Raw genomic sequence first — 23,370 nt, 5'->3', positions numbered from 1 at the left:
CAACTCCCAGCTGAAAACTTAGGCATGAGCCAAGGGGTCAGCCAAACAGTGGACTCAGGTGAGCACCCATGGATATGAGAAACCTGGAATGGCTCTTCAGGCTTGGAAGTGAGAGAGCAAGGTGCCCAGGGAAAGTGACTACCTGCTACTAAATACAGGTGACATCCTACACAGGGCCACCATGTACAGGCTGGGCACTGCATATAGTGCTCAGTGAGAGGAAACTCTAGTCACGCTCCACCATCCAGGACTGCACTGCTCAGAGGAAGGGGCATCTTTTCTCTGCACAAGCACTGCTTTCTGGCCAAGCCATGTCCCTTCCCTAGAGTGGGCACTTTTCTCTAACTCACATAAAGGCACCAAGTAGCAGCCTACAAGCACCCAGTGTTCACCAGACCAGCTTGAAAACCCACAGGAAGAATGGAGGCCCGCTTTCCTTCCCCACCCAGGGCGTCTCCTGGTTCCCACCCTCTTTTCTCCTTCTTTCATAAGATTCATCCCCCATCACCTTCCCGACAGGAAGGCTAAAAAGCACCAATTCTCCCTCCATTCAAGTTCCCCACAAGATTCAGCTATAATGTAGAGTTAAGCAAAGCCTTCTCACAAGTCAGAGAAAGAAGAGAAGGTTCCAGAAACCTTCTGCGGGGTCTTTGAGCATCCGACTGTGGGCTGTGGGCTCCTGATTCCCTCAGCAATGGAACATGAGGAAGAGGTTCACACCCTGATAAGAGACATGGGGTCAGGGACCCAGAGGGGCCACGGGCAGGCTGGGGTAAGGAAGAGGGAGAAGGAAGCAGGAAAGGTTTAAGGAGGCACAAGGGTAAAGCAGTTCTCGCCCAAGGTTGGCACTAAGCCCACAAGTTCAGCACTAAGCCCACAAGTTCAAACACACCCCAGAAAGTAGCTTTCACCTCTGGTCCCTGAAGCCCCAAGAAAAGCATCTCCCTGCTCCAGACAGAGGCCACAGTGGCTAGGAAGGTTCCTGGTGAGACACATCGACAGCCACCATGCTTCCTGGAAGGCAGGCAGGGACCACTCGAAAGGCATCTGTGTCATGATGCTGATGACCACCAGTCACTAAACTCACCCTGGGGGGTCTAGGTCCCATCAGTCTCCCAAGGTGACACAGGGAAAGGATGGGCCCTGAGACAGCACCATCTACACTGTGTCACCAAGCTCGTTCCACTCGCTGTTCAGAGAGCACCTTGCATCTGGCCCTGAACCCTGCGGTTCTGAGAAGTCTCACTAGGCTACACGAGTGTCTACATGCGTCTAAACTCCAACACGCGTTATCCTTCCAACCTGCACATCTGAGTCACCTTGGAGTAGGCCCATTTTTTTCTTTCTTAGAACACTTACCACCTTCTAATACTCTTGTCTAGAACAGGGGTTGGCAAATTATGACCCGTGGAATGGTCTGCTTTTGTAAATAAAGTTTTATTGGAACCCAGCCACGCCCATTCGTTCACACACTGCCCGTGGCTGCCTTCACTCTTCAAGGGCGGAGTTGAGTCGTAACAGAGACCGTATGGCCTGCGAAGCCGAATATATTTACGATCCGGCCCTTTACAGAAAATGTTAGCCAATTCCTTCTCTAGAGTGTTTATTGTATTTATTAAAATGTTTATTACTGATTACTTGCCTTCCCCCTCTAGAATGTTAACGCCACACGGCAGGGGTCACTGCTTTGTTCGAAGATACATTTCAAGCTCTTAGGACAGTGCCTGGCAGGAATCAGGCACTCGGTAAGTATTTGCTGGATGGATGAATGAACGACCCTCACTGTTCACATTACCCCACAGGGGAGGTGATATTATCACCCCATTTTGCATGTGAGGAAGTGAGGTTCCGAAGGGTCCAGCAGCACTGAGCAGGGTTTCACAGCTGGTCCATTGTGGCACCAGGACCTGAACCCAGATTGGAATCTCCAAGAACAGTTTTTCCAACTCAGCGGCAATCAATTATTTACAACCTCGCCTCCCACAAACTCAGAGGCTGTCTACCCTCCTTAAACCAGCTGTGTGGCTTTGACACTGGATCCCTCCTGCCTGTACCATCTCATCTGCCCATCCTTTCTCACCCTGCCTTCCTCACAGGCTGTTAAGAGGACCGAATGGGGAAACAGCTTCAGTTTTCTTTTATGTGCACTTGTATTTATTGATCCTTATGTTTAAACACTAACCTCATTGTCACAACAATCTTTTAAAGTAGGGACCACTGTCAGCCCCACTTTACAGATGGCACACTGAGGCAGAGAGAGGTAACATGACTGGTCCCAGCTCAGACAGATAGTCAGAGTGGATCCAGCATCCAAGCCCAGGCCCTCGGTTCCTAATGACGCAGTGATGCTGCATTTTCTAGAAACAAAGTGGGTTGAACCAGCCCCAAAGTGTCCTGAGGTCTGCATTCCAGTGTCACCCTTCTAAAGACGCAGGGAACCGCTCTGCATCTGAGACAACCTGGGGACCTGCCCGCAGAAGGGGCCCAACCAACCCTCAGGGAGAAACAGCCCACCCAGCAGCGCCGAGGTCACCTCTCCGCCCGACCCACCCACAGCTGGTCCCCCCACAGGGCGCTGAGCAGCCAGCGCCACCTCGGAGTCCAGGGGCCGTGGTCAAGGTCACGGGCAGACAAGAGGCAGCCTCAGAATGACCCCTGGGCTCCAGGGAGAAGGGAGCCCCCATCCGCATCTACCCCTTCCCAGTGAGCCTGCTGATTGGAATCTCTGAAAACGGGTTTCACAGCTCAGTTAGTGGCAATCAATTATTCACGACCCTGCTTCCCACAAACTCACAGACTGTCACTGTTAGCAAGATAATTTCTGGATTCTTCCCAAAAGCCCTCCTCCAGGCTGTCAGAGGGCCCACTGTTTATTTCCTCCCTTCCCCACAGACCCCCACAAAGTCTAGCAACCACTACCCACCTCGACACTGGGCAGAGAGACGGAGGGGGAAGGCCCCTCGGTGCCCAGAGCCCGGGAGCGGCCTGATAGCCACTGGCTGCTCCCAGCCTGCGTGACTCGCTTCAGGCTTTGGGGCAGAATGTCTGACCTCAGTTTAATCCAACTGGAAAATAGGGCTCAGGAATTCTAGACCCTCTGCCAGGCTCTGGGATGAATCCCACCTTATTTTCTAAAATGCTTCAGACTCAGAAAACATTGTGTTCTGCAGAAAGCACGACTTGTGAGGGTCTCCCAGACATGCTGTCGCCCTGCCAAGCTCATGGTCAAGAACTTTTGATACATGGCAGGGGCTTATGAGCCATTAAGACCACCATTAACATCTTCCCCTGAAAAACTTGAGGCTGTCTTCAGGAACAACTTCCCACATCCCGGGGAGAAGGAAAGAAATGTTACCCGACACCCTTGGGAAAGACTTTCAGGTTCTGGCATCAGACCCATCGGTGGTTGAGCACTAGTTCTGCTGCTTAAACAAGCATGATCCATGCAAGCCACTTTTTCTCTCTCTGAGCCTCAGTTTTCTCTCTCTGAGTCTCATTCCCCATCTGTAAAATGGGAGAGTAATGGTGCCTACACCCTAGGGCTGTGGTTAGGAGTAAATAAAATGGCACGTGTGAAAACACTCAGGTACCACCTTGTTTGGTACCTCACAGACACCATGGCCTCTTAATTCTAAGACCCCATTGCTTCTGAGATGCATCATTGATTTGATAACCGTTTTAGGGCAACAGGCTGTGTTAGGAAACATAAAGGAAATACGTCAATTGTAAAATCCATCCCAGATGTTAGAAATTCTATTTATTAAATATAAAAATATGCATCTTAAAATGAGGTCAATTATTATTAGTACAATCACTATATTAATTTTAGGTGAGAAAGCAGGTACAGAGAGGATAGGTGACTGACTGAAGGGCACACAGACATTCACGGCTGAGTTGGGCACAGGATCCAGTCCCCACATCTCTCTGGAGGGAGGAAGGAGAGGAACAGCCGAGTCAGCCAGGCAACGCTTCCCCTCTTGCAGTTCTTCCTCCTCCTCTTCCTACAACGATGAAAAGCGATAAACAGTTCCTCTGAGCCTGGAGAGCCCGTCCCCCTCTCCCTAGCACGAGGCCAAGTCTGTGCCTCCCCTCCGAGCTCTCTGGCTGCACCTGCATGGGGCCAGCTGACCATGGCAATGGAGGGAGGGCCACGTGTGCAGCCCCATCCCGGGTGAAGACTCTGCAGAGGCCAGCCTCTCACTCACCCCATCTGTGGGCCTGGAGAACGGGAGACCCTGAAGAGGGCAGAAGCAGACGGAGGCCTGCCACACCTGCAGGCTAGAGGGAAGGGGCGGGGCCAGAGCTGGCAGAGGGGACCTCCCCTGGTCCACCTCGGTCCAGCCAATTCTCAATCACATGAGGAGGACTTAGCATTAGATACCATGATGGTTAAGAACGTGGGCTCCATGCCAGCCTGCCTGGGTGAAAATGCAGATCTGCCTCTTACCAGCTGTGCAATCTCGGGGGAGTCACTTAACCTCTCTGTGCCCCACTTCCTCAGTCCACAAAACAGTAACTTCCACAATGCTCACATCCCAGGGCGTTGGAAGCATTAAAAGTTAAAATGCTTGGCATGTGGTAAGTGCTTAATATATGGTACCCGCTATTATTCATTATTGTTATTATTATTTAATTATTATTATTAGGTATCATCATCAACATCTTCATCCACAGGTCTCTGCATCAGGTACTAAACACACGAAGTAAATCCTAAGGTGCTGTCAATGTGGTTGGGGAGCCGATGAGAAACCATGGAAAAACACATGATTCAAATTCTAGCAAAATCTTTGACCTCTGGATGTTAAAATGTCATTTGAAAGCAGGGCTCTATAGCTCTTTTAGAGCATGTCATCATCTGATCTTTCACGCAATTTCTGAAGGAAACAAACAAAAAAAACACTTACTGAGCAACTACTGTGTGCCATTCACTTTTCTAGCACTGGGGATGCCCTAACGGAGGCAGTGGGCCAGAGACCAGCCGTGACAGTGATGGGGACTCCCAATACAGTCTTAAGACACTGGAGTTTATCATCAAGCAGAAGGATGTGGATGTCAGGGAGAATAAGACCCTTTTCTGCACATGAGCCACACCAGACCAGCCAGCTATACACGAGGTAGGTGGGTAAGGCTCCCTGTAACTTCCTCTGCTGGGGGCAGGTCATAGCTGGAAGAAGGTAGACATGCAACTACGGCACAGGAAACCACAAAAGACCTAAAAGCGGGGAGCATAACAGACCTGGAAATCTCTTAGTGCAGTTGAAAGACAGGGAGACAGAGGCCCTGAGAGGACCACACCAAAGCCACGCCAAGCGAGATGCAGAACAAAGACTGGTCCCCAGGTGTCTGACTCCTGGAAGAATAGAGCCACTTTGTGAACTGCGTAAGCAACCTGGGGAGCACAGCACGGCGCCTGCCACAGCCAGACACAGCTGCCAGGCCCAGGCCAGCAGGCCCCTCTCTGCCATTTCTCTGGGCTGATGCTACCAGGCTAGGGTTAGTGCAGGATGCCAATACCAAACAAACTCCCTGAGAATGGGACCCAGGACAGGTGAGTTTTGATATGGAGATGAACACAGAGAAAAGTTCCGAGTTGGAGACATCATGCTGGAGGAGAGGCCCCTGCAAAGGCAGGAGTATTTCCTGTTGGAGACAGAGTGGCAATAAAGACAGAGAAGCTCTGAAAAGACCACTGGAGACAGAATGGTTTTGGATAACAAACAGTAAACTTTTTCATCTGTTCAAGGGCCACCTCCAAATCACACAATGTCTAAACCAGTCAACGTTTTAAGGTTTTAGGAAAACGGGGCTGATGAATACACTGACAGGGCTGCGGGGACCCTTACATAAGAGAACGCTGCACAGTGGCCCAGAAGCCCCTGCAGGCCCTGGCTCCTGTCTCTCCCCAGCTGACGTTTATGCCCTTGCTCATGAAGGTCACACTCTGTCCCCGTCTTCCTCCAATCCGTGCCTGACTACCTTCTATTTGTTTCACCCTAAATGTCACCTTGCTGGAAAAGTCTGCCCGGATGACCCCTCCATTACTCACTGTCCCTGCACCAGGACATGAGCTACAAGCAGGCTGGGACCCTGTTTTGTCCAAAGCTCCCAGCACATGCCTCGCACACAGTAGGTCCCTGGTAATACTGCGAATGAATGAATGAATAAGTGTCTGTGAATGTTCTGGGTAAATCTAGACAGCGATACATGCATGTAAAATGTCTAGCACATGATACACCATAGATCCTCAATGGACGCTGCTTGGAGGACATTAAAACCGATCCCCAGCCCACAAGGTTGGCTTCCCATTCCCCCTGGAGAGCAGTCCTATGCTTAGCGAGACAGAAGCCTCTTGCCCGGCTCCCAGGGTCCACTCTCAAGTCCCCACCCAACCCCAACAGGTAACTCCAGGACAAGGAGAATGCTGACTTTACAACACCCAGAAAGGCATCAGACCTGGGGGTAAAGCTCTCCCGGAACCTGCAGGAGTGTCAATGTATTCTACAAAATAACAAAATGCCCTGCCAGCCTTATTGTTCTTAAAGGCAAGAGGCAGTTGGTCAAAAGAAAAAAAGTGCAGGAGGCTGGCTCTGCCTTGTTGTGGACAGGCTAAGCGATAACTTCCCCTAACCCACCCAGCCCAAATAACATGAAAGTTCAGGAACTCTTCCTGCTATCCACTGCTTCCTTTACTCAGCAGCCATAACAAAAGCATTGAGCAAATGTTGGGAGTTAGGAACACGCAGCCCATTCACAGATTCTAACCCTAGGAGGAACTAGATCAATATTGCGTGCTTAATCGTTAGAGGATCTTGTAGAAAAACTGCTACTGTGTTTGTGTCATGTTTCATGAATTTCTGCTTTTATTTCTATTTAGCCCCTTTCCTACATTCTTTCAGGTTGCTCTCAATGATTTTTTTAAAATAAAAATTGGAGTCTTAATCATTTTCATCTTCTGTATTTAATGTCCAAAGCTAAAGTGCTTTTATAATAGGCTAGTAATTTTCCTCTGGGCACAGTTTTAGCCTCATCCCATGGGCTTTGATATGAGGTATTCTCATTCTCATTCATCATCCTATAATATGAAATTCTAAGTTTGATTTCTCCTTTGATTTAAGAGTTACTTACAAGAGTTTTGTTGGTTTGTTTAAATTTTCTAATGATAGCCTTTTAGAGGCTAATTTTTAATATATCTTATTGTTTTATAAATGAGGCTTGGACAATTTCTACTTTTGAAATCTATTATGTTTCTTTTGAGACAAATTAATCATCTATTTTAATTAGGGCATCTTAGAACATCTAGAAAATAGCCTTTAAAAAGAAAAGGCCATCTCCTAGAAGACACACACACACACATACACACCCCTTTGTAAAGAATTTCATATAATGCTTACCAAAGAAAGTTTTATCTTTTCAAAAGTAAATATCCAAACAAAGAAAGTAAACAACCTATTAAGGAGGGGGAGGAACTACCAGAATCTAAGGATTAAATTTCTCTGATCTAGTTCCATACCTAGGAATTATTACCCACAATGGCATTGCTCTGTAGCCCCGTTTTAAAGATATAAAACTGAGGCTGCCTGAGACTGAGTCAGCTACACGATGACATTTTAGCTGAGACTAGGTTTCAATTCCATTATCCCCTTCACCACAGAATCCAACTGTCTTCCAAAAGAAATACTAAAATATCCTCTGAACGTCTTCTCTTGTGACATTCCTTAAGGTTGTTAATTGTGCAAGGCACAACCAGAAGGCAAGATTAAAACAAACAGGACTTTATCCCTGGTAAAGTGTGCTGGCTAGAAAAAGGAAGCCGATATGACTCTTTGAAGGGCTCCAGAAAGAATATTAAGCCATTTGCCAGCCAGTGCCAAGCAAACCTGAAAGGCCGGCGGATCCCAGGGAATCCTGACATTCTTCTCCCAACCCTGTCAATGCCTTTGCCTGCAAAAGTGGGACAGCAAATGGAAAAGGACCAGCGTTGCAGGAACTGACACAGGACCGACGCTGCTAAACAATACTGACAACGCACAGGAAGACAGCTCCTTAGGGGGAATCTCTGAGCTCCATTGCTGTGGCCACATACAATGTCTGCAGTCCCCGAAGGGACATTTCAGCACACTGTTTCAATGCCAAATGACACATGCTACTGTAGGCTAGAGATCTTATTGGGGATGTAGAGCTGTATTCATCTGCTTCCCAGCAAGAAAAGCAGGACAGCTAGAGATAAACAGAAGTCAATCAAAGCAGAAAATGACATCGGAAAAACTCACCTAATTCTGCCAGACCTGTTTTGCCGCATAAAGATAAGAGGCCTTTGGACAATACGGCTTCAGTATAAGAAATTCAGTGATGGCACCATTCCCAAAAGCAACTAAAGCAGTTAATATCGGGCATGTTCCCAACATCCTTGAAGGTACTGAGATGGAAGAACAGTAATCCATTAATGAATTGCGGGTCTACGGATGCTCTATTTTGCAAGACTAATTACTTTTTTGAAAGTAAACCTTGTTCCAGAGTTTCAACACATGAAAATATCACTGAGCCTTACTCCCTAGTAGGGAAAGTAAGACTTCCAAATTTAAATACACTTGTGAAATCAACCCATTTAAAAAACAAAACAGAGCAGTGAAATCAATTCCTCTCCTACATATATACCCAATAGGAATGCCTATGAACATTTTTTTTTTACCAAAAGACCTGCACAAGAATGTTCATAGCAGTGCTCTTTGTAATGGCCAAAACCTGGGATCCTTCCAATAAACAGAACAGCTATGTAAATTGTGGTGTGTTCCACAATGAAATACTATAGAGCCATGTAAATGGACAATTACAAATACATGAAACAATACAGATACAGAGTCAGCAAACTTCTTTGTAAAGGGCCAGATATAAATCTTTCGGTCTTTGTGGGCCACGTGGCCTTTGCTGAGTCTACTCAACTCTGCCATTAGCGGGCAAAAGCAGCCATTGTTGGTACGTAAGCAAATGAACGTGGCCAGGTTCCAAAAAAGCTTTATTGATACATGCTGACATTTAAATTTCAGTGCTTTTCTCATGTCACAAAATATCCTTCTTTTGGTTTTCTTCCCAACCATGTATTTCAAAATATGAAATCCATTCTTAGCTCATGAGCCATACAGAAACAGACAATGGGCTAGATTTGGCCTGTGGGCTGTAGTCTGCCAACCACTGATGTGATCTCATATAATCTAATCACAAGTGATGTTCAGCAAAACAAACTGGGCACAAGGGAGTACAGATCACGTGATTCCATTTCTAAAAAGAGGCAAAAGTAATCTATGGGGTCAGAAGTCATGATAAAGGTTACCCTTGGAGACACAGGGATTAGAAGTGGGAACAAGGATCCTAAGGAGGAGGGAGCCGTAACTTATGCTCCGTGCTCTGGATCTGAGTCCTTATCATTCAAGCATGGCCACTTGGTTGAGCTGTACATTCATGATTTCTGCCCTTTTCTGTACATATGTTCTGCTTCAAGTGAAATTTAGCAAGTGGTTAAAATCAAGGCAGGGCCATTCAATCGGCTTCAAAAATAGACATGTAAAGAGAATCACAGCCTTCCAATTAAATTAGCTACAAATCCATCACTATGGCCAGGTATCAGCCAATGCTAAAGCATTTACTTATTAAAGGTAGATTTAAATCACTTTTCCTCTAGCTGTTTTTGCATTTGCTTCCAGGGCGAGGTGCATTTCATGAGTTAAAGGATGGTGCGCCCATAGATCTCAATCAGGTTGCTTTTGTCCATGCCGGTAGGAAGCAATGGTGTTCGCCCGATGACCAGCTCCTCCTCGCGCAGAGATCTGCCATCGATACTGTGAACATAAACAGCATCTGGCAAAACATGTGGCCTTCAACCTGCAGCAGAACCTGTGCTGGACCCACACAAAGGAGAAAGGCCAGGCCTGGTTTCCATTTGATTCCGAGAGAATACGCAGTTAATTATTTTTCCTCACAGTCAGCAGCTGAGTCTCACCGAAATCTGTGCTTGTAATTATCACTGTAATTATTATTTTAATACAAATCAGCAACTTATCAAAATATTACCCTGTAGATACTACCCCGCTGCTGCAAGGATGGAGGGTGGAGGCCACCACCCCTGCCCTGCTCTGTGTGCATGTGAGGATGGTGGGGATCCTGGTGAGGGTCCTTCTGCCACGGCCAGACTGCCAGCTTCACCAGTGCCCAAGTTCCACGGTCATTTTCATGCCTGTCCTCTCTTTAGAGATAGTGAGTCATGATCTGCATTTTCCATCATGGTTTGACCTTGGTGGGTCTCACTGGTTCCATCCATGCAATGGGCAAACAGTGCCACCCTTTTGCAAAGTCAATGTGAAGAATTCCTAACCAGAATTGCTTTGTTAAAACATTCTGTGCAGCACAAGTGATCTTACACACAGGCTCCCCAGCCACATTGCCTGAGTTCAAATTCCAAGTCTACTGTCTGTGACTTTGGGCAATTCCTTATTCTATGCCTCAGTTTCCTCATCTGTGAATGGGAATAATATCATAAGGTTGTTAAAATGATTAAATGAGATAGTCCATGAGATGCTGCTTAGCACAGTGCCTGGCACATAGCATTTAATAGATAATAGTTATTATTATTATTATTTTGAGAGTTGTAAATTCAAATCCTAACAGTGGTCCTGCAAGAAACACAAATAAGCCAAGTAGACAGGTGGGCTCCGTAGAAAACTGGAAAGAGGGGTTCCATGTAGGGGGGGCAACCACATCTTCCCCCGCTCCCTCAAATTATTACCTCTTTGGGAATAAAGGCCAGAATTTCAAATTTTTTCATAGGAATGCCAAACAATTTTTATTTGAATCCACTGATTTTAAAATGTTGGCCAGTAATTTAATTTTAAAAAATAAACTAAAATAACAAACCAAGGAGAATAAGAAAGCCAGCTCTATGCTGCCCAGATCCAACCCACAGAGGGCCCAGCTCCCTTCATCGGTACTTTACAGCGTCCACTTTTATTGGGGGTTTAATACCACCTGCTCACTCCAAAAAGAGTTCGTTTGCTCCACATGGTTTTTTTTTTCTTTAACCCTAACAGAAAGCCAAACAGCAGGCAGCCTCTGTCCTAAGAGGAGTTAATAACCGAGTCCACGCCCATTTGCAAACATGCCAGTTTTTCTCCTAAGAGCTTCCCTGAGGTCATCTCCACCCTGTTCTCTGTCATCACCTCCACTTCTAAAGAAGAGGGAATCAGATGTAACAATTCCAAAACTATTCCTCAGTAGGACTACGAGAAAGAGCAGGTAATGGGGGCATTTTACATCGGGAATGGGATCTTCTGTAATGCCTGATGACAGGCAAACAGGGTTCTCTGTTTGTGTCTTTTATAACAGCTGCCCCTTCTGAGCTGGGGATAAAAGAGAGAGAGGAAGAGAGACAATGAATAGGCTTTTATTTCAAAGAGAACATCTGCAAAGCGTGGTCCTACATTAAAAAATAAATAGAAAACAGCCACCAGTCTGGGAAGAAAAAAAAAGACTTCCCATTACCTCTCTAATTAATAAAGCATCATTTCACAAGGAAAGAAGAAAAAAAGAGAGAACAACTTTTCCACATCCCCAAAGAAAGGATGCTTAATGACATAACCACTGTACTGCTTGATCCATCTAATCTGGTTTTAATACTCTCCTTAACTAATGTATACATTAGCTCTCCATTACGAAAAACATTTGTTTATTTTATTAACGTGAGTCTGGTTGAGTGCTAAGACTTTCGGAAATTACCATGCCGTCCTTGGGCTCTCTTTTTATTGCTTCTCCTCTTGCTCATTATAAAATGATTAGTCGTCTCCACTGCCCTTTGGAAATGCTGTTCCAGTTGTACTGTGGTTCTGTTATCCTGGTTCTGAAGACAGAGTCTAGGTTCACGGTTAAGTTAATGTAGTCATTATGGGCCCATTTGGGGACCCATTCATCACAGCTAATTCATGTCCAACACACGGGGGACTCGAGCACAAAGAGTCAATGTGAAGTGGAAGCTCAGCGTGAAGCCAAGAGATGCACATGAAGGGTGCAGGCCCGAGTCCAGAAGATGGGCTTGGGAAGGCCCACAGCTATAGGAGCAACGCAGAGAGCGACCCAGACCCTCAGAGAGGGCCCACGACGGGGATGTCCACTCAAACAGGCCCAGAGCACAGTTCCTCCTGATGTCTAACTTAAATCCTTTCCACTTGGACTTGAGAATAAAACAGCACAGCTGTTTACCAGAAGCGCAGGGTATCTTCAAACTGGTTAAGCCAACGTTTACCAAACCTTGGTCATTCCATTGCCCCCCTGTCAGTCATACATCTAAACCGAGGTCAGGATTAGCATTAGAATGAAAGTTTTAGATACTACAATTTATGCATTTTCACTATGTTAACTAACTTCTTTTTACATAAATGCCCCTTCACCTGCAGGCTAGGCAGTAGAGCCCTGACGCGGTCATTTTGATTGACTGGTTATATTCACCTATTTCCCCTAATAAACATTTAAAGATATATACAGCTATGACAAGTGTTAAAAAATGTTCACCCAAGAAGCAAGGGATGGGTGCATTTGGGAGGTCGCAGATGCCCTGTTTCTTGGTCTGGATATGGGTTACTCGGGTGTGTTCAGTTCGTGAAAATTCATCAAATTATACGTTTAGAATAACGTGCACTTTTGTGTATATATTTTGGTTAAAAAAACATTTAAAAATATAGGCAAAAGTTAGGAAATAAATAAATTTTGCACAGGTATGAATAGAAACTCTATTAAAAGCTGCTACAGGGGCTTCCCTGGTGGCGCAGGGGTTGAGAATCCGCCTGCCAGTGCAGGGGACACGGGTTCGAACCCTGGTCTGGGAAGATCCCACATGCCGCGGAGCAACTACGCCCGTGAGCCACAACTACTGAGCCTGTGCGTCTGGAGCCTGTGCTCCGCAACAAGAGAGGCCGCGATAGTGAGAGGCCCGCGCACCGCAATGAAGAGTGGCCCCCGCTCGCCGCAACTAGAGAAAACCCTTGCACAGAAACGAAGACCCAACACAGCAAAAATAAATAAATAAATAAACTCCTACCCCCAACATCTTCTTTAAAAAAAAAAAAAAAAAGCTGCTACAATAGAGACTGTTTACCCACGTAGCACCTTCAATCACTGGTGTATCAGAATCCACGTGCATATCATACTTGGGATTTCTAGGGTCAGTCTGGAGCTACTCTGGCAAAAGATGTCCATCCAGAATAAATCCTCGAGCAAAAATAGGTAACATTAATCCACCCCATAGTAAATAAATCTTCACCCACAGCCTCTTGTCTTCTCTCAGCACCCCAACTGGAGGTCACTACATTTGGAACAATTTGATAATTTAAAAAATTTGTTTGGGGCTTCCCCAGTGGCGCAGTGGTTGAGAGTCCGCCTGCCGATGCAGGGGACATGGGTTCGTGCCCCGGTCCGGGAAGATCCCACATGCCGCGGAGCGGCTGGGCCCGTGAGCCATGGCCTCTGAGCCTGCACATCCAGAGCCTGTGCTCTGCAACGGGAGAGGCCACAAAAAAAAAAAAAAAAAAATTTGTTTGTTTCTTTGGGGGTCATCCTGCCTCCTGACCATAAACCCCATGAGGGCAGGCACAGCCCGCCTTCCCCCATACTTTGTAGTACAGTGCCTGGTACACAAACGCTCAAACACTACCTGCTGAAATAATGGGCAGATGGAGGAGTGGGTGGGAAACCTCAGGTGGATTTCACTCATTCATTCTCTCCTCGTCCCCCAGGGATTACAAGGCCATGGGAGGGGAGCACCGCCAACTGGTCTGACTGCTCCCACATTTTTCTGCTCCAAGACCAAAGAGCCCCATCTTATATTCATGCAGGGTTTCTGAGCCTCCAAATGCTTTCTCATCTGTTTATCGAATTACGTCCTCACAACGCAGTGAGGGGGTGGAGTGAGCTTATTAGCATCATCTGGCAGAAATGCCAAAAAGACTCAGAGGTGAAAGTCGGGGTTTGTCCCTTGACAGAGTCGGGACCTGAGCCAAGATGCTCCGGAACGTTCCACTCTTCCAACCCCTGGCCAGCTCTCTGACAACTCACAACATCCCAACACATGTTGTGGGGGGCGGGGGAGGGCAAGGTGGTGCGGAGCACAGAAAAGAGAAGGCAGATGATTCAAAAGAGCATGTTACCCACACCCCCAGCAGAGGGGAAACCAGTCCACCAAACTGTAGAATGCACGATTCTATTTTTGTTGAGGACGCTGCCTTCACAACGCCCTAATGCCTAATGCTTACAAGAATTTGCATATTCTGGGTTTACACCAACGGCAGGGAGAGAAGGAAGGAAACCTCCATCAGGCCTGGAGAAGGCAAAGGCACTCAGGGTAAAGAAGTGCTGTGAATAAACCACATGGGGATCACCGAAAAGTGACCACAGATACTTATTTTTAGCTCATCACAGTGAACACAGAGATCTTCCAAGCACAGGCTGCAAACTTATCAGCCCAAAGGGCCCAGTCAGGTATCACAGGTAAAGGAAGAGATGTTGGGGGGGGCTCTCGGGAACCTGGAGGATCTCGGGAAGGTCCTCCCAGCTTGGCCAGCAGACAACAGGAAAGACTGTGGCCCAGTGCTGGCACATCTCATGATTTTTTAAAGGCATTTTTCCAAACATCCATGCTGTCTTCTATCCTAACCCTTACACTTCGGTTCCTTTTTATTTTAAGACAGTGTGGGCCAAATGAAACCTACCCACGGGCCATGAACACGAGGGCCGGTCTTGCAAACATCTCTCGTGGTGAGGTTGCATCAGGTGAAGGTGGGAGCAGGGGCTGTGCCTCATCGCAAAGCCCTCCCAGGCAGGAAGGTCCCTGCATCGCAGGTGAGGAAACCAAGCCCCAGGAGGCCAAGGAACGTGTCTGGGTCACACACTGCTCCCCCAACCTGACACTTCACGACACGCCTCCCAGCCCTCCCAGCTTCCAACCACCTGCTCCCCTCAGAAACCTCATCTCTGGGTTTGTCTCTGGGCTCCTTATTCAGCCAGAAGAAGATGAGCTTGAACTCCATGGATGGAGCAGTCAGGTCTCAAGTCTGGCAGCTTTGGGGGTGGTAGGAGACTTGAGGGCTTCCAGGCTCCTGAATCACACTATTCCTGGCCCCCACCTGACAGAGGACACCTTTCTCTTGTGTCCAAGAAGCCACTCTGGAGTGAACTGGGCTAGGACCGGAAAGGAAGCTCTCTGTTGATAAGCCGTGGCCCTAACCCTCTCCTGCTGGACTAGCCCTCCCTGAGGGGAGGGGCACATCTGTCCTGTTTCACAAAGGCAGTCCCAGTGCTGGGCACGATTGGAGTGGAAGATGGGTGGATGGGTGAATGGGTGGACATGTGGATGGATGCATGGAAGCATGGATAGATGCATGCATGGATAGGAGGGAGGGGAGAGAGGGCAGGGGTAAAGGACAGGGGACTTACTGACTCTGAATTGGGTAGAAACCAAGAACGCAACCGTTGGGGTCACCACGAACCTTCAATTGCTAGTCTGGTTCCCTCTTATCTCTTACTTTCATCCAACTTATTGTCTTGCTTTTATTACTTGTAATCAGTAAAACAGATGAGACTAAGAGCCCTTAACTTTCAGGACAAGGATTCAATAAGATCATGTCTTCCCAGTACTTCACAGTGTCTAGAGCAAGGTAAACATTCAATAAAGAGAAGGCCCCCTCCTGCTCATCAGGATCATAGTTACAATGTCTGTACCCCTTGGGTAGGGGACGTTTGCATCAATCTCTCTGCCCCATTAGCTTAACTCCTTTGGGCTTAAACCATGTGACTTTCGGCCAAGGATTACAGCAAAGGATCCCCTGGGAGGAGAAATGCTTGTCATTAGCATCCACGGACACATGAGCATGGATCAGATGCCCAGATAAGCCAGCAGTCACCTGGCTGGAACAAACCAGGCCTGACACAGAACAAATCCATTTTGTTGCCCTCAGAGGGCCCTGAAGGAGATTTTCTCCTCCCCCAGAAGACTGGAGAATGCCTTTAGGGTCCCACCCCTTCCCCATCCGGCCAGGTGTCTGGGCTTCCAGACTCTGATACTAATCACTCCAGCCCCCTGCTCACTACAGTGTTGACGGGGTAAAGGTGACACACACACCCGCCCTGTCCCCACCACCTTCCTCCTCAAGGCTCTGGCTTGCGATGGGGGAGGGAGCAGCCCTACAGGGATCAGAAGGGCGCAACCCAATGAGTATCTGAGAGCAGACAGGTAGTTTCTGTTCCAGGTGGAAAGAAGGAAGTGCCTGCAAGACAATCAGCCTGTGTGTTCTTGGTGATACATCCTGGTTGCACCCAGGCTCCTGGGGAAAAGCCAACGGTGAGCAGACCGGCAGGAGGCCTGCTGACGATGAATGAAAGTCTGTCTCTCTGGTCAAGGAAGCTTGCACAGCACCCTCTTCCCCTCCTCCCCTGGCTGGGGGAGCTGAATTCAAAACACCTTCCTCCACCAACTCAGCAGTTCAAGTTCAATTACTCCCTAGTGTGCATGATGCATATTTCACTAAAGGGTGATACCTTCTTTTCCTGGACCATAAAATCCTGTCCTTGGGGCGGGGCACTGTGACCGAATCACTTACCTATGCGCCTCCTTAAATGAGGTCTGTGGTTCCAAGGTTGGGGACCTTCACAAGATGCTTAGAAGAGGGAGACTGTGGAATACAGTGACTGAGAGCACAGACTGCCTGGGTTCAGATCCCGGCTCTGTCATTTGTACTGTGAACCTTGGGAAAGTTACTTAAGCTCCCTACACCTCAGTTTCCTCACTGTAGCATGAGGTTTAAATGAGCTAATATTTGTAAAACACCCCAAACAGGGCCTGGTTCTATTAAGCATCGTGACTGTTGGCTGTTGAAACATAACAGTACATTCCTTAAAGGAATAAAATACATAAGGAGGACAAGAACAGTGCGTGGCACATGTAACTGCTACATAGGCATCATTACCGTTTTATGATTACCCTTCTATTTGTCTCATTTTTCAGGGGTCTGATTCAAGGAAAACTGCGTATCTCAGGGTTGGCACATTTTAAGGAATCTGCAACAAGTGAGAAAAGTGGTATGAAGATTTTCAGGAATGAGCTGGCTGCTTTTAGGGTTTGTCAAAGAACTACACAGACAAGGCACTCTGAAATCTGTACATCGACTGGAATGGGGCAGTCCTGGGTCTGGATCCCAGTTGTGCTGCTCCCCAGCACTGCAAGCTGCTTCCCTGCTCTGAGCCTCAGTTTCCTCATCTGTGAAGTGGGGACGGCAACAGTTCTATCCCACAGAGTTAGGAAGATTCACTGAGATAGTGAGGTAATATCTGCAGAGTTTTCATTATCCCTGCCACCTAACTAGTACTCAGAAGAGCAGCAATCTCTAGCCAGGAGTCCTCAGTCTCAATTCTGTATATAACACCTTCTTACATCCTGAATTATTATTTTTTGTGTGAGCAATTAATGTCATATGTGCATGACTTATGATTTGTTTTTAAACTGGACACTGTACAGTATCTTTTCATTTTTGTAAAAATAACATACTATCAAGTTTGTCTTTAGATAGCCCTGTCCTTAATGGTATTTTCAATAGCCACCAACCTTGCCTGGTAGAGTACAGGGGTTTAAATTGGCACAGAAATTTAAAGCAGGTTTTATTGGTACATGGTACAAATTAGTTACAGATAGAGTGTGGCTTTTTCCCATCTTCAACTGTCTTTGATTCAACTTGTACAAAATAACTGTTGTTCTATTAACTGTATACCACTCTGTGATTGCAAATTAATAATAATAGTAGTAGTAGTAAAAAAAATAACATCATATATGCAAAACACCTGAAGGACGCCCGGCAGCTGGCACTCAGTGATGTTAGTGCTCCTCCCTCCCCCACATTCCCTCCTGCTCCAAGGCTGACACACAGAGGAGTTGGACGCACTCTATTGCCTTGGATTACACTCAAATCTTACTTGGCTTGGGAAAATGAATAATTGCGGAAATTTGCTTATTTTCAAACATACTAAGAGTTTCTTTTTAAGAACAACGGCTCACATTTGGCCGTTGTTATAATTATGTGCCAGGCGCAAACTGGCTCACACGTATTGTTACCTTTCATCCTCACATAACCCTATGAGGTGGCCCTGATTTTCAGAGGAACGAAGTTAGAATGACTTGCCTAAGATCCCAGGGGTGGCCAAGAGCAGAGCCAGGACCTGAACCCGGCAATGGCAGACCCAAGGATAGTTAATGGAGGCCTCTTTCACTTGTGCTGGGTCCTGGCACGGGTTTCGTGTGACTCTTCTCCTGTTCCCATACCCCTTCCTTTGAGCTTGGGTTTTGTTGAGGTTGAGTTTGTATTTTATTTATTTTTTCATTTTCCCCAAAGTATTTTCTCTCTGGTTCTGGTAGATAGGGGCTGGGGGGCAATAGAAATGGGAGATGCAAAGGAAAAAAAGGGAGAGTTATCATAAGTGACAAGTCTTAGGGCAGTATTGACCAAGATAGAGACCAGGTCCAATTACACTGGCAGCGTGCATTTTTGTCTTTCTGCATGTAGATTTAAGGCCCCACTGATCATAAATAGCTCTGGGTGGAAGGACAGACACTTACTGCAGAGATATCCTTAAGGATATTTTGTTTGCTGGGGAACACACACACACACACACACACACACACACACACACACACACACACACAACGATGTCAGATATCTGCTCTAGCTCAAAGTAATTTCCTTTTCTATTAAGACCATGGATCAAAGTTGGACAATCCCCAGCAAACAGGAACTTATGCTTTGGCTTCCTATTTGCAAAACAGCAAGCATTTGTCACTCAACCTTCTGGAAGATTAAAATAAAAAGAATTGATAAACTAGAGAGAATGTCTGAAGTGTAAGACTGGAAGGAAAGTGAATATATATACGTAAAATATATATAAGCATATAATAATTTCTACTTTTATTTATCTATTTAACATTTTCCAGTACATGATTAAGCAGATGGCAACATTTGCATCAAGATAAATATTGTTCAGTGATGCATATTTCTGTATACAAAGTGTAATGCACTGCTCAGGCAAAATAAAACTCCATTGAGAGTGTGAGAAAAACAAACCATCAATAAAATACCCTCTGTTCTCTCTGGTCTCAAAACATTTGGATAGAAAGAAAAGCTACGCCTCTGAGGCTGTTAGAACCAGAGGCGATCTGGATACAGTGAACCAATTTTTCAAAGTCACTGCCAATGTCTGAAAAAGTCCTGAGTTATCTGAGTAATGTGAAGTATGAGGAATTTCTGCCGAAAAAATCAACATTTCAAAGGGGTCAGGCAATACAGAAAGCCCATTCTACTTTAAGTGTGTGAGTGAGTGTGTGTGTGTGTGCACAGTAAAAAATTAGGTTTCTTAAATGAAACTTACTGAGTAATAGTTTATCTAAGGGCACAAGCAATAAATGTGAGGACTTCAGAGGATCACTGGGGGCAAAGGGAAAGAAAATAAACATTCGTTACATTAACATACAGTTCTCTTTCATTCTCCCCAAAATTGATTCAGAACCTGTAGTGTGATCTTTTTGACACTCTCCTCAATGTTTTCCCTCCCTTCATAAGTGAGCCCATCTGTTTCTTACATTCTGAGATGACAATAAAATCCACAGCTTACTGGAGACCCAATGAAAGGATGAGTATCACGGCCGCAAAACTCAGCTGCCATCCACCCAATAAGTCTAATAGGTAAGAGCTTTGACAGGGGCGGAGAGGAAAAGGGGAGCTTGCAGACCTTTTAGGGATGTGCCCGGCTCGCCACCACCTGCACTCTCTCTGGCTCTGTCTCCCTGAGAAACTGGGTGTTTCTTCTTGACTTCTTAAAATGCACCAAAATTACAATCAGGTCCTTCCACTGGGGTGCAGCTCCCCAAACATAAAAGGTACAAGTGCAGAAGCTCCGGGGGGGTGGTGAGCATAAGGAAGCAGCAAGGTCTGGTTGAGAAAATGCTCTGTCCACAGCACCTGCCTGACACTCCTTGGGACACACCCACCGCCACTACCACCAGAGCCACAGAGTCCCTCTGCATCCCAAAACCACAACTGCCCTCCCCACCTGCATCCTCTGCAGAGCACAGAGACGAAGCATCATCTCCCAAGCACATGCCTCACCAGCTCTTTATGAGAGTCATCTGGAAAATCACAGGGAATTTTTTTTATGTCCCACTCCTGAGTCTCCCTCCAAAGCATCGCACACCGGCAGCCTCGGCAGGCAGGGTCGGCAAACAAACCACATGTTCTGAGGGCCTCCGTGGCCTGCCGAAAGGCCTGTTCCTCTCCTCCCAGCCTGCAACCTAAGCTCAGACAATGCCGGACTTTGGGAACAGCCTGCCCCCTTCTGGTCTCCTTGAGCTCCGTGGAAGGGCAGGGCTGGGGTGGGCACAGCTAGAGAAGGACAGACCCCCCAACTCCATCCGGCAGGTCTGTGCTGTGATTTCAGGATCTAGCAGGGCACTGGGGTAGACGTCGGGGAAGGGAAGAGAGAGGACACAAACAGATAAAATAAAGTACAAATCCAGGAGAGACAGCAGTGAACAACCGCATGGTAGACAACCACAAAGAAGGGAGAAGGGCAGAAAAAAAAAATACAGGTATGTTTATATGGGAAGAAATTGAGACACTGGGAGATGTGTGTAGGGGGACAGTCACTGAACTTACAGATGAAAGCAGAGTTTCAGAAAAGCAAAGCAACTCTGCTGCTGGAACTGGTGTTTCAAAAGGAATAAAAAAGGAAAAGTGGCAATGCTCCTTCCCAATTGCAAACCTCAGTGCGGCCGAGCTGGGGGATGAGAAAGACACAGAACTGAACGCACAAAGAGCAGGTGTGGACATAGGACCCAAAATGTCAGGGACCCAGGAAGAAATCAGCCAACCAGGCCTCCTTCCTTCCCTCCACTTGTTTCAACAGGTGGTATTTGCCTGGAAAGGCACCTCCTGATGCCTGTTTGGACCCCCGGATGCAAAGGGTACAGTAAGCCCTATGCCTCCCTCATGTTCCCCAGGCTAGTGGTGCATGTCCTGACCCCCTCCCACCCCACCTCCCCGCAGGCCTCCGAATCTAGAAAGAACCTCTAATTGCGTTTCTGCCCAGACACAACACTATCCACTCCTGGAGTTCAAAGGCAGTGTCTGAGAGTACTCTTCGCTATAAATAAGAGGCATTCGGAATGTTCTGGTTCTCCATCAGGAATCTCACTCCACTCTCCTCCCCACAAATGGGGAAAAGATGTCTCTCCCTGCTACCCACACAGACCAGCCAGCAACGTGAAATGCCATCGCCATCACGTCTTGGGCTGGCTCAGCCCACAGGTACAAAGAGCCGCACTGTGGCAAAGAGGGTCGCCTTGACTCCAAAGAAGTTTAGCAGATAAAAAAGCATCACGCTGTGTCCGAAGGCAGCCTTCAGTGAAGGCTCCCAAAGTGACAAACGACAGAGACATGCATTCAGTACCTAAGAGCCTGAAACTACCCCCTGGTGTCTAATGTCCGCAAGGGCTGGAAGAAACTCTGTAGGCAAGCGGAGTGATGAAGATACAGACAGACAGACACACAGCACATCCTTAGACCTCAAGACAGACACGCCCACAGGGCACTGAGACCCTGGCCCAAAGTTGGGGACTCTGACCTCTCCTGTGTGCTCCTAGCTCAGTGGGCTAAACAAGTCAGCCCAAAGAAGGTGTGAAAGTCACCCCTGGAGAAGTTGGTAGAAGACACCCAGATGGTCCCAGAAGATCTGCGGAAGGAACGGTTTCAGAACCTTGTCTGTTCACACCCAAGGAGGGCAAAGTAAAGCCACAGGAGCCTAAGCCGAGATGATGTGATATGACACACAGCTGGTGACAGGAATTAGCCACACACAAGATAGAGAGCCAGACACAACCATCTAGGAGAAGGGGCCATGCCCTGACACTGGAGAGAGGGCACCAGGACAGGGCAAGGTTAGACACCGGCAGGGTAGAGACAGGAGTCTCAGACATCCAGAGATGGAAGACAGGAGACTCAAAGTAAGACCAGGCACCCAAGACTGAGTCTTGACTCCGGGGCACGGTTGAGGACTTGGGACACCGATCCCAGACCCCCTCCCTCTCAGGCCAGGCAAAAACAACGAGGCAGCAAGCTGAGGACTGAGTTGCCTGCACCCAGCTGGGCAAAAACCAGAGATGCGGTGAGCACCACCGCCTAGAGCAGCAGCTGAGGATCCCGGCACGGTCCAGGCACTCAGACTGGGAGCGAGGCGCCAACACCCACATGCACAGAGCAAGTCGGGGCGCCCAGCGAGAGTGACGGGGGACAGGGGCCCAGCCAGGCTCCGGTAACCCCCAAAGCGCCTCCTCTGGAGATAACTTCCCCAGACCCCAAGGGGGCAGTCCTCAGACTCGGGATGGGGCAGCCCTCGGCCCCTGAGCCTGGGAAGGGACCGAACCCCGGCTTCCACGCAAAGAGATGTGGAGCCAGCAGGCTTGGGGAGTCCCGGTCTGATGAGCGGGGTTCAAGGGATGGGGGGCGTGGGGTCGGGCCGCCTGCCCGCCTGCCTCCCTCCTTCCCTCCGGGACGCGAGCCGAAAAGGCATCTTACCAGCGACCGCGCGGCCAGTGCCCCTCGGCTGGCCGGCTGCTGCGCGCGGGGTGCTCCGGGGCCGCCTCCCCGCGCCCGCGCCGGCGGCCCCCGTCCTCCTCCGCCTCCGCCTCCGCCGCCTCCTCCTCGGGCTGCAGCCGGCTCGGCGGGCAGGTCCCGGCGCTCGCGGCGCGGGGCCGGGGGCGGCTGCTCCGCGCCGCCGACCGCTGCGCCCCCGCGGCGTTCCCCGGCCCCGGAGTCGAGGCTGCTGAAATTCCACACGACCAGCGTCTGCAGCAGCAGCACGGTGAGCGCCGCGAGCAGCGCCGAGTGCGAGCGCCGGGCCAGCCTCCGAGCGCACGGCGCCGCCACCATCTTCGGAGCGCGGCGAGCGAGCGGGGCGCGGGGGACCCCGGGCGCTCCGGGCCGCCCCCGCGCTCTCCGCGGCTCCCGCGGCCGCCGCCGCCGCCGCTCAGGCTCCCGCTCGGGCCCCCGCTCGGGCCGCCGCCGCCGCCTCGGCTTGCCGCCGCTCCTCCGCCGCCGCCGCTGCCGCCGCCTTCACCGCCGCGGCGCGGAGTTTTCAGACGGGCAGGGACCCGGACGTCACCAGGAGGAGGGGAAGGCGGGGAGGCGGGGAGCTGGAGGCCGCGGAAGGGGGCGGCGGGCGCGCGCGCGCGGGCGGGGCGCGCGGGGAGGGCGGGGGCCTAGCCCGCGGGTCTCCCCCCGCCCCGCAGCCCCTTGCGTGGGC

General features: G+C 48.6%; 1 protein-coding gene across 1 annotated transcript in view; it reads right to left on the bottom strand.

The window, feature by feature from the left end:
- The window catches only part of XYLT1 (xylosyltransferase 1), a gene marked incomplete at both ends in the record, with an annotated part of 305,248 nt that extends 282,251 nt beyond the window's left edge, over nt 1–22,997 (bottom strand). The window contains one exon of the mRNA XM_079718602.1: nt 22,644–22,997. Coding sequence (XP_079574728.1) covers nt 22,644–22,997 — 354 coding nt within the window. The remainder of the gene's footprint in view (nt 1–22,643) is intronic.
- Nucleotides 22,998–23,370: the final 373 nt, after the last annotated feature.

This window comes from Hyperoodon ampullatus (assembly GCF_949752795.1).
Source record: "Hyperoodon ampullatus genome assembly, chromosome: 14".
Taxonomy (NCBI): Eukaryota; Metazoa; Chordata; class Mammalia; order Artiodactyla; family Ziphiidae; genus Hyperoodon; species Hyperoodon ampullatus.
The sequence above is the reverse complement of the archived record's forward strand: the minus strand, read 5'-3'. Positions and strand labels throughout refer to the sequence as shown.